Source organism: Myzus persicae, unplaced genomic scaffold, assembly GCF_001856785.1.
Source record: "Myzus persicae strain clone G006 unplaced genomic scaffold, MPER_G0061.0, whole genome shotgun sequence".
Classification (NCBI taxonomy): Eukaryota; Metazoa; Arthropoda; class Insecta; order Hemiptera; family Aphididae; genus Myzus; species Myzus persicae.
In genome coordinates, this window is record NW_019104347.1 from 14,574 (window position 1) to 24,543 (window position 9,970).

At 30.8% G+C, this 9,970-nt stretch overlaps 2 protein-coding genes and 1 long non-coding RNA gene across 3 annotated transcripts; 2 read left to right on the top strand and 1 right to left on the bottom strand.

Moving 5' to 3' along the window:
* The first annotated feature begins 1,777 nt into the window (after positions 1 to 1,777).
* Positions 1,778 to 2,878, top strand: LOC111041383 (zinc finger protein 577-like). Its single transcript, XM_022325653.1, has 4 exons — positions 1,778 to 2,058; positions 2,168 to 2,299; positions 2,362 to 2,786; positions 2,870 to 2,878. The coding sequence occupies exons 1-4, from the start codon at positions 1,830 to 1,832 to the stop codon at positions 2,876 to 2,878; spliced, it is 795 nt and encodes a 264-aa protein (XP_022181345.1). The 5' UTR covers positions 1,778 to 1,829.
* A 294-nt stretch (positions 2,879 to 3,172) lies between these two features.
* LOC111041394 lies at positions 3,173 to 4,689 on the top strand. Its single transcript, XR_002605325.1, has 3 exons — positions 3,173 to 3,360; positions 3,431 to 3,517; positions 4,599 to 4,689. It is a non-coding gene; the product is annotated as an uncharacterized LOC111041394 (long non-coding RNA).
* LOC111041393 lies at positions 3,543 to 6,567 on the bottom strand. The gene is made up of 7 exons (XM_022325660.1): positions 6,478 to 6,567; positions 5,898 to 6,076; positions 5,190 to 5,811; positions 4,860 to 5,120; positions 4,585 to 4,756; positions 4,239 to 4,505; positions 3,543 to 4,171 (listed from the first exon to the last, which is right to left on the bottom strand). Exons 3-7 carry the CDS (start codon positions 5,216 to 5,218, stop codon positions 3,755 to 3,757), a joined length of 1,146 nt encoding a protein of 381 aa, XP_022181352.1. The 5' UTR covers positions 5,219 to 5,811; positions 5,898 to 6,076; positions 6,478 to 6,567; the 3' UTR covers positions 3,543 to 3,754.
* Between the last annotated feature and the right edge of the window lie 3,403 nt (positions 6,568 to 9,970).

Sequence of the window (9,970 nt, forward strand, 5' to 3'; positions counted from 1 at the left end):
TATATATATATATAGTTGTTTCTTTTTTTGTCTGTTCATTGCAAACCATTATTTAAGGTGGTTTAGGGCGGGGAAGTGATCTGCGGTGCGGGGGGTCGGTAATACCTCTTTGAACATGTATTGCATTTGTTCAGCAGACGGGGAGGGAAGTAAGGATGGTTTGCAGTTTTCGGTGATAGTGGTACTGTTTGTATAGACTCTCCCGGCATAGTGTAGAGAACGTCATATTATATAGACTCACCCGGCTCACTATATAGACACACATTATTATATTAATATAAATAAAAAAAAATATATATTATATACTATTATATATACTATTGACTTTTACCTTATAACCATAACAAGTTTTTTGCAATCGTTCCACACCGCCCAAGGGGCCATTGCATATGGTGCGTTTTTTTTATAGTGGTATCACCGATAGTCCTAGTCCACTGTTTTACCCTACCTAGTATAAAGTTTTTTCGTGAGGGCTTTCACTAGCCAGCACTTAAATAAACCTTATAGTAAAATTTCTACAGTGGACATAAAATTGTTTTTAAGCAGTTTGACTCGGTTTAATCAGAGGACTGACGTGGCGAGGCAAATTCTGCACATATTATTTGGAAAAACAGTGAAAGAGACCACTTGTTTACTCACAAGTCGTGATCGTTTAGTGGTAGTTAACATTTTTTTTACATTCACGATGTACAATATTATATGAATGAAATGCTAGATTTACACTCACGAGAACGACTGTCGGTGGTACGAAACTACGTGTGCTAACGCTGCAAAGCGAGGACATAATATGAATTGCTTTAAATACGCCAAAAAAAGTTGCCGACCCCTGAACGAAAGGACTTTGAAAAGTAACAGAAAAACATATTAGTATAACTACTATAACTCATTGGTAAGTACATTATGTTCAAATTACTTTTGTTGGCATCACCATCAATAATTTTTGTGGCGTTGACAAGAGGAAATGGTCCATGATGATTACTTGCCAAATGGCACAGGAATGTTGATCGGTTCTTAAATTTAATATAGCAAGCATCACAATAATTATTGTTCATTATTACATTACAATATCAAAAAAAAAAAAAAACAAACAAACATCTTATCAATTGTTATATTGGCAGGCGATGATAAATAACGTTTGACTTCATGCTTCATATTATTCACGTGGTTGTTAGGATTACGGTATTCAGCTACAACCAATGATAGCACAGCCGTCAACGCTCTATGCACGGACCCCCTTCCACCCGCTGTGTCGCCTTCGTCGTCGTTGTCGTAATAGCTGACGAGTGTATCATCTGTCTTGTGGCAAGCCATCAACACAATATTCCCTCTCTACGGTCACACTGCAACGAGTGGCCCTGTATTTCTTATTATCAAAATAATCTGATAACATGATTATCCACGCCGACGTCAAAGTAATGTCTCATTATTTCATTATTCTCATTTATATTATGTTAATTATATTAAATTTTTGATCGTAAATCACATACTTACCTGATGATACTTACTTGATACTTACCTTCACTCGTTCGGATTGTCTGTCCATTTTAATGGTGTGATATATTACAACAAGATAGATAGATATTACGTAATATTACCGTCCCCCCGCACCGCAGATCACTTCCCCGCACTAAACCACCTTGATGATGATGATTATGATGATGATGATGATGATGTTGATGATATAAGTGGTACTAGCAATTTGAATACCAATACAGGTAATAACAATGCTCACCTAAGCTTTTTGTTTATGTCATTTATGTGATTGTAGGGACAATATTTATTATAAAATAATTTTTCAAATTTATGATATATTATCATACATATGCTGCATGATGATACAATATGTCCCAACTTTAAATTCAAATATCTACACCTGCAGCATTGTTTTTAATACATTATATTTTTTTATTACAGCAGTAAGCATGGGTCTCATACAGCAAGATGCAGTGACACAGCAAACTGGGAAAGACTCAATTAATATAAACAAAAGTGATGATCAGAATAGTGACAACGACGATGATGATATAAGTGGTACTAGCAATTTGAATACCAATATAGGTAATAACAATGCTCACCTAAGGTTGGGGGCGCCAAAACGTTCCCCGCAAGGGCACGCAAAAGGATATATCTGTAGCATTGTTTTGATTACATTATATTTTTATTACAGCACTAAGTATGGACCTCATCCTGCAGAATTCAGTCAAAAACCCAACTGAGGGGGAAATATTTGATAGCGTGAACAGTGACTTTGATGATGATGATGATAGTAGTGATTCTACCAATTCAACCACCGATAGAAGTAATAACAATGCAAACTATATATTTTATTTTTACTAATGCATCATTTTGATATTTATGTAGTTCCGGATGACTTATATGAATGCAAAGAATGCAAAAAACAATTCAAATATAAATCTTGGTACATGAACCATAGCACTACACACTCCGTGAATGGAGTACACCAATGCAGATATTGCCCCAAATTATTTAAACGCAGAGACAACTTAGAAAGGCATTTCCTCACACATTTTGGTGGTATAGGGCACGACTGTACAGTATGTGGACGGTCATTTTTATTGAAACACAACCTAAAGATGCACATAGATATGCAACACAAGTTATTGGTACTACACAAATGTAGTAAATGCCAAATTGTATTTAAAGATCGACGTAACCTACGTTACCATGATAATGTAAAACATACCAATATTTGTCCGTATAAATGCCCACCTTGTGGACAAGCTTTTGGCGCGCCTAACCAATTAAACCGTCATCGACGACAAAATGTAAGTTATCATAAAAAACATAAATTACCTATTGCCTCAAGCTAAAAAATAACTAATTGATTTATTAACATTTCATGTTTCAGAACCATTAGTCATCATTATGTTTATTATGTGGGAGTGGTTGAAACAAATTTAAAAATGCATGCGGAAAAAAAATAATTCTAAGAAATTCTAATTTGTTATTTATTAATTAAAACTGTTATTTAATTATAAAATGTATTGTATTGTATTGTTAATTAAATCCATCGCAATTGTTACCCTCCTAAATGCATCCACAGGGTAGCGGAGTACGTACCCTTTATATATATATATAGTTGTTTCTTTTTTTGTCTGTTCATTGCAAACCATTATTTAAGGTGGTTTAGGGTGGGGAAGTGATCTGCGGTGCGGGGGGTCGGTAATACCTCTTTGAACATGTATTGCATTTGTTCAGCAGACGGGGAGGGAAGTAAGGATGGTTTGCAGTTTTCGGTGATCACAGGCATGGTATCTCGGGGTACTTTATACTATGTGTGTAAGTTTCAAAACGATTGGTCGAAGGGTTGATTTTATACGATTTTTGGAATTTCATCAGGTAAATAAACCAAATAATTATTATTTTTATTTTTTATAATATTAAATTACAAGTTTTTTTTTGCAAGCAGGTTCTAGTATGGCTGACGCTGAAGTGCAGGTGCCTAATGTATCAAATATTGAACAAACAAATAGCAACATTCCTTCTACTTCTCAAGGTTAGGTTAGGTTAGAAGAAAGATACTTAAAGGATCAAGATAAACTGTTATCTGCTTATATTTTGGCGAAACCTTATTTATAAATTATCAGAAGTTAGAAAACATATTACATATATTATATAAGGATATAAAAAATATTTTACTAAGTAATAACAAATAATTTTATTTTTGGACTGAAATTATACAAACAGCAGAAAAATTTAAGTTATATATACATGTATTTTTTTTTAAACAATTTTAATTATAATACTTTTCTAAATAATCCTGTAGTTCTGAATGTTGGGTATAGAATTTTGTGTGTGACGTCTGTAGTGATTGCTTGAGATATTTTGAGGTTGTAGTGGATGGAATGGCTGAAGGAAGTTGTAAATTTGAATTTGTATGATATTCTAATAGTTCATCGGTTGAGACAATATAGTTGATGGGAGATTTGGGTAAGCTATTTAAAACTGTGTGCAAAAGTTGTTTGTATGTTGTTAATTTTGTTGTGAATGTATTGTGTATTGTGCCAATTGTTGTATGTTGATTTAGTGTTATTGAATTTAAAAATTTTTTGATAAATAATACTTTCTGTTGAATGTTGTCCATACATTTGTTTTCTTGCATTTTATGGCTGCGCGGGATGTTTGTATAGTTGTATACACTGCTTGATAGCTGAAATATGATACAAAATATAATTTAAATTTTTGAATAATATTTAAATCCAATAAATCAACATTACCTCATATTTTATTGCTGTTGTTAAATATATTTCTTCTGTTATGTTCAGTATGACATGAACCATTTCAATATATTTAAATTTTGAAATTAGGGATTCGATTTTTACATTGTCTGCTGGTTTGTATATTGTATAATTTGAATAAGAATATTGATGTATGTACTGTTGATTAATTAAATTTTGTAAAGTAGTTTTAAGATATTTTTTGTTGATAAATTGGAATTTAGTTATAACTTTGATAATTTCTATATGTTGATATATGTTGTTTAGCTAGAATAATAAAAAAAAAATATAATTTAATAAAATAAATAAAAAAGTATTAATTTGTTTTTTGATCATTAATACATACTGTACTTTTATTAGATTTGACTGCATTGCTGAAGTATGTTTTCAAACAAGCTACCACCAACAATTCATTATAATGGACATCATGAAATTCTGGAGTGGATTGTAGCACAAACTTCACTGTTCTCTCAGAATCAAAATAAATTACTTTGCAATCATGTTGTATGGTAGGATATCTATTTGGTTTGAATTTATAGTTAACATTATTTATTTTAATTATTTGAGTAATATGTATAGTTGTAAACAAGTTTTAAGTAATAATTACTTAGTAAAACTTACACAGGATTTTCAAAATTCAAATCAAATTGTGCTTGCATCCAAAAGTTTTCTATCCGGTTTATAAATTTTTTGAATTCAATGTCAATTGCATAAATGACATTCTTATTTATGTATTTTTGGTTGTTGATGATTTGCAATCCATCCTCACTAATGACATCCTTTATTTGCAAATTAATTAAATCAATGTAATTTTTTATTATGGTCAGTTTAATTAAATCAATTTTTAATTCCATAATTTCTTTCAGATCATATCCCTTGTAACTGAAAAAAAAAAAAAAAGTACATAGAAATATTTCTTTAGTAGTATGTTTGAAGTATAATTTCACTTACTCATCAATTGCTTGGTACATATTGTACATGATTATAGTTGATATTAAATTGTCAAGATCATTTATATTCTGCAGATGTGGCAGTTGGTCATTGATGTAGTTTTGTGTTGGTATGTTTTGATGAATCCTTTGTGTATTAAAAAAATTTTGAAATGGAGGGTTGAGTATTAATATTGTTTCTGGAGCCGGTAATTTAGTTTTTAAGGATAAAATAAATTTAGAATTGTTGATGACTAATTGGCCTTGTAGTATTTTGATAGAATCTTTAATTTTTTTAGCAATATTTTTTTTTCCAAGTTTTCACTATATTTTAACTTTACATAATTTTTAGCTAGAATATTTAATTTTTTAGTGTCACATGATACAATAATTTCATTTTCTTCAACTCCCTCACCAATAAACTGAATAATTTTATTTGTTTCAGTGTACCTTGCCATTGTTATTGTTGTGTTGTTGTTTATAAAATATTGTATTGCATTTATATTAGTTTGTAAGATAAAGTTCATTTTTTGAATGTCTTGTATTCGGCAGCCATAAGAATTTAAATAAAATAGTAAGGATTCTGTTGTAAACTTAGTCTCTTTTATATTTAAAATAGCTGTAGCAATCATCATAAGCATATTCTATTAAACAAAAAAAAAAAATTAAAAAATTAAAAAAAAAATAATGATTATCAATAAAAATATTATTTTATGTAAAATATGTGTACTTCATTTTTTGCGAGATATTTCTTGTCATTGTTGTTTGATAAAAAATGAGTTTCCATCATGTGGTCCAAAAGAGTAATTTCATATATGAAATGTTCTTTACAAAATGGACAGTTTATCATTATATGTGTTTTTAATGGTGTATCATCCTCATATTTTGTTTCATTTGGTTGAAAATTACCTAAAATAATAAGAAAATCGATCAAAATCACAGGCATGGTAGCCCAGGGTACTTGCTACGATCTGTGTAAGTTACAGGACGATCGGTCGGAAGGTTGATTTTATACGATTTTTGGAATTTACATACTATATAGACTCACCCGGGTGAGCGTATGTAATACGGCGGGCGAGCGTATATAATACGCCGGGCGAGCGTATATAATACGGCGGGCGAGCCTATTTAATACGCCGGGCGAGCCTATATAATACGCCGGGTGAGCGTATATAATACGCCGGGTGAGCCTATATAATACGCCGGGTGAGCCTATATAATACGCCGGGTGAGCCTATATAATACGCCGGGCGAGCCTATATAATACGCCGGGTGATGGTAGATTAAATAATATTAAATGTAATACTTACGGTCCGTGAATGAAACATAATCGGGAACTCCTGTGGATGATTTTTCTTCTCCGGCATTTTTCTTCTCAACTGCATGTTCGCTGAGTAAGGACAAAATTTTTTGCGTGCGTTTGGAAGTCATGTTGATGAAGAAAGACCCTTAATATGGGTAGTCAATTCGTTATATAGACAATATCCCCTCCACAACCATATATAAAAGGTAGGCAGGTGGTACGTTCGACGTTCGAACCTTTGGTATATAAAAGGTAGGCAGGTGGTACGTTCGACCTTCGAACCTTTTATATATAAAAGGTAGGCAGGTGTTACATACTTGTTATACTATCTTTCTTATGTTATTACTCACCATAGATTTTAACAATTTGAAAAAAATACTTTATAATATGTCTGGTAAATACATATAGGTCTGCACGGTGGAGCACGTCTCCAGCTACCCTCCCCGTCATTTACATGTAAAAAAAAATAAAAACCCTGTACAGTGAACATTTTTTTTATTAAAGTACAGTTAACATTTTTTTTATTAAAGTACATTGAACATTTTTTTTATTTAAGTAAATACATATACATTACATATACATTGTTTAATATTTTTTTAAATATGATGCCCTCATCAGTTCTGTTGCTGCTGTAACGTCTCTCGACTCCACAGCCTTTGATAGCCTAGCTTTGGCATGTGCAGTCGAGAGACGGATCAAAGATTCTAATGTCCTTGTAGTTATAGGTAATGTCGTCCTATCATCTGGATTCAAACATCTTAGAGCTGCATACTCTTCCGCAATTTTGTTGGTTGCCGAGACGGTCATTTCCGGTTTTATGACTTTCGCAATTTTTATATAATTTGAAACAAATTGGGAGTTCATTTTTTTTTCTATGCCGGACCAATTATCTCCCAAAGTTGTCAAGCTCAAAACATCCGCACATTCATTTATTTTGAACGGATCACCATCTTCTTCTTTAGGATCTCTGTATCTGTGAATGCGAATAACGTGATCAGCTAACAATGTATCTTTTTGTCTATAAGGTACATCTAACATGCGGTTACCTAACCGCATCATGTAACAAAATTATGTAATTTGTATATAATTTTTATTGCTTCTAATAACATTGTAACAGTTGTAATAATTCTAATTACAAGAGTTGACACATTTAGTTTAGAAACCTTCAATTTATTATTTACCTTATATTCATTTATCTTATTAACCTTATTTATTATATTATAATATGAATATTAGTTTTATATTTCATTTTTTCTTATTATTAATCAAATGTACTATATTATATTATATTATGCTTATTATTATATATATATATATAATATATTTAATGTTCCATTACTTCTAATTGTGATTTTATATTTATTCTAAATTATTTGTATACAACTATGCAATTGTTTGTTTGATAACTACTTAATAAAAATGATCTCTTATTAGAAAATAATTTTTTTTTTATCACTGATTCCTTACCAACAATTTTATTTCTAGAAAAAAACATCGATAGTAATAGTAGTTAATTATCGATAAGCTGTATTATCGATATAACAATAACTATCGATGGTAGCGTTGTTTTAGTTTTCTCGTACAACCACCGGGAGCGCTGTTAAACGGTTCGTTTTTAGAACATGGGAGTTGCCTATCTATTCTATAATATACTTATCCATGGTTAAACAATATACTGCTGCCTCAAAATAGCTGCACAGGCCACATATTCTCATTTATTTTTAAATAATTGGAAGTGGATTACCTACGTATTTTTATAACTAATATATTTTATTAATAATATTATGTCTGCGTAATTTCATAATTTTGTAATATTTTTTCAATTACATATTGACCTTTTTTTTTTTGTGTGTGTAGTTAGTTTCTATGTTATCCATAAATATGTCATTCTATATTATTTCTCGTCTCGACTTCTCAAGCGTCCCTAAAATTTCGGCCATCTAAGGCAAATGCCTACTTTGCACTTTGCCTATACGTTAATCCATGCCTGTATGTACTCGAGGATAATAAAGAATAAATAACGTGCGATGGATATTTTGAACTGACCGATGTATATTATAAATCCATGATAAATCATAGACTTGGTCATGATTCGATTTGTAAAACATAATATATTAATTGATATTCACAGCTATTATTTTTATACCAGTGACATAATGTTTACGTTTAGTCATGCTTTGGCTGACCTTACCGCACAAAAAACAATTCTAAATTCTGGGTCTCATATCATGTAAACTTATCTAATTACATTTATTATTTGTCAACTGAGCTATTTTCTTCAAATAAACCGACATCAACTAGACATTGCTAGGCGCACACACATTTCTGTAGTTTGAATTTACTCACAGATAGTACATATTAATACTGTTACATTTTGATTAGAGACTTATTATATTATTGATTTGAGACATGTTGAACACAAACATTATACTAGATTTTATTTTAATGAGCAACGTTCAACTGTTTTGATATAGTTCAATGTATGCTATGTTATGTGCTTAATTAATACTTAGATCAACACGAGTAAGACAATATTCATATAATAATATAGATGACTACTCTAACCATATTTCACAATTCATTATCATGTCCATATTAGTATAATTTTTAACAAGATTATCAGAAATTGCAGTGTATTTGCATAATGTATGCTACTGACATGTTGATGATTACCGTTATTAATTGTATACACTATTGTATCATCTCATGTAATGATAATATTTTGGTAGGTTTTTTTCACTGAAAAATTCCATGTGCAATAATGAAGTGCGTACATCTCCACACACATGCACAACCAATGGCTAACATGTTTAGTATTTGTGGTTTGCCAGATATCTTGTTATTTGTCAAACATATAGTTACTTAATTTCAATGCTTTATTCACTGTGCTCTAATTATTTTTAAGTTGTTTGTACTCATCATTACACTTCGTTTACTTCACTATTCTAAATATGTGTAGTATACATCAGGCATGCTAAAAAGTTTCTCGATATTTTGTACAAAACCTACAAACCTACAACGCGCTCGGCTGTGACTGGATACATTTGTTTTATTAATATTCAATATTTTTTTAATTGCTATTAAATTGTGTTTCAGCTACATGTAGCATTAAGAAAGTTAGGATGTCCTAAAGGTTAGGAACTCTTAGGTTCTTAGTTTTGATTAAACATTTAAAAGTACCGCAATATCAGTAGGTACATGAATACATACTTATGTAATTACATAATGTCCTCTATCTTTTAGGTCATTTAAATGTTTATTTATACACATTACAAAAATTATTAGTGTTAAAATATACCAACTATATGATATTATGTGTGACGTGATAACATGATATACTACTTCCAACTCCACATCTTTCGAGTTGTAAGCAATTGTTATTTTGTATTAATTTGGTTCATAAGGCATCCGCCGTTATTATATTTCAATACTTTGTTGTGCAAACTTCAATGCTTAATACACTTTTTGTTGTATTTTGTGACATTATTAATATACCTCAA

Excerpts from the sequence above, each read along its gene's own strand:
- LOC111041383 (XM_022325653.1), top strand. The coding sequence starts at position 1,830 with ATGATGATACAATATGTCCCAACTTTAAATTCAAATATCTACACCTGC. Across the intron at positions 2,059-2,167 it reads CAATTTGAATACCAATATAG|CACTAAGTATGGACCTCATC; the intron begins GTAATAACAATG and ends TTTTTATTACAG. Across the intron at positions 2,300-2,361 it reads CAATTCAACCACCGATAGAA|TTCCGGATGACTTATATGAA; the intron begins GTAATAACAATG and ends ATATTTATGTAG.
- LOC111041393 (XM_022325660.1), bottom strand. The coding sequence starts at position 5,218 with ATGTACAATATGTACCAAGCAATTGATGA. Across the intron at positions 5,121-5,189 it reads ATGTACCAAGCAATTGATGA|TTACAAGGGATATGATCTGA; the intron begins GTAAGTGAAATT and ends TTTTTTTTTCAG. Across the intron at positions 4,757-4,859 it reads TTGAATTTTGAAAATCCTGT|ATATCCTACCATACAACATG; the intron begins GTAAGTTTTACT and ends CAAACCAAATAG.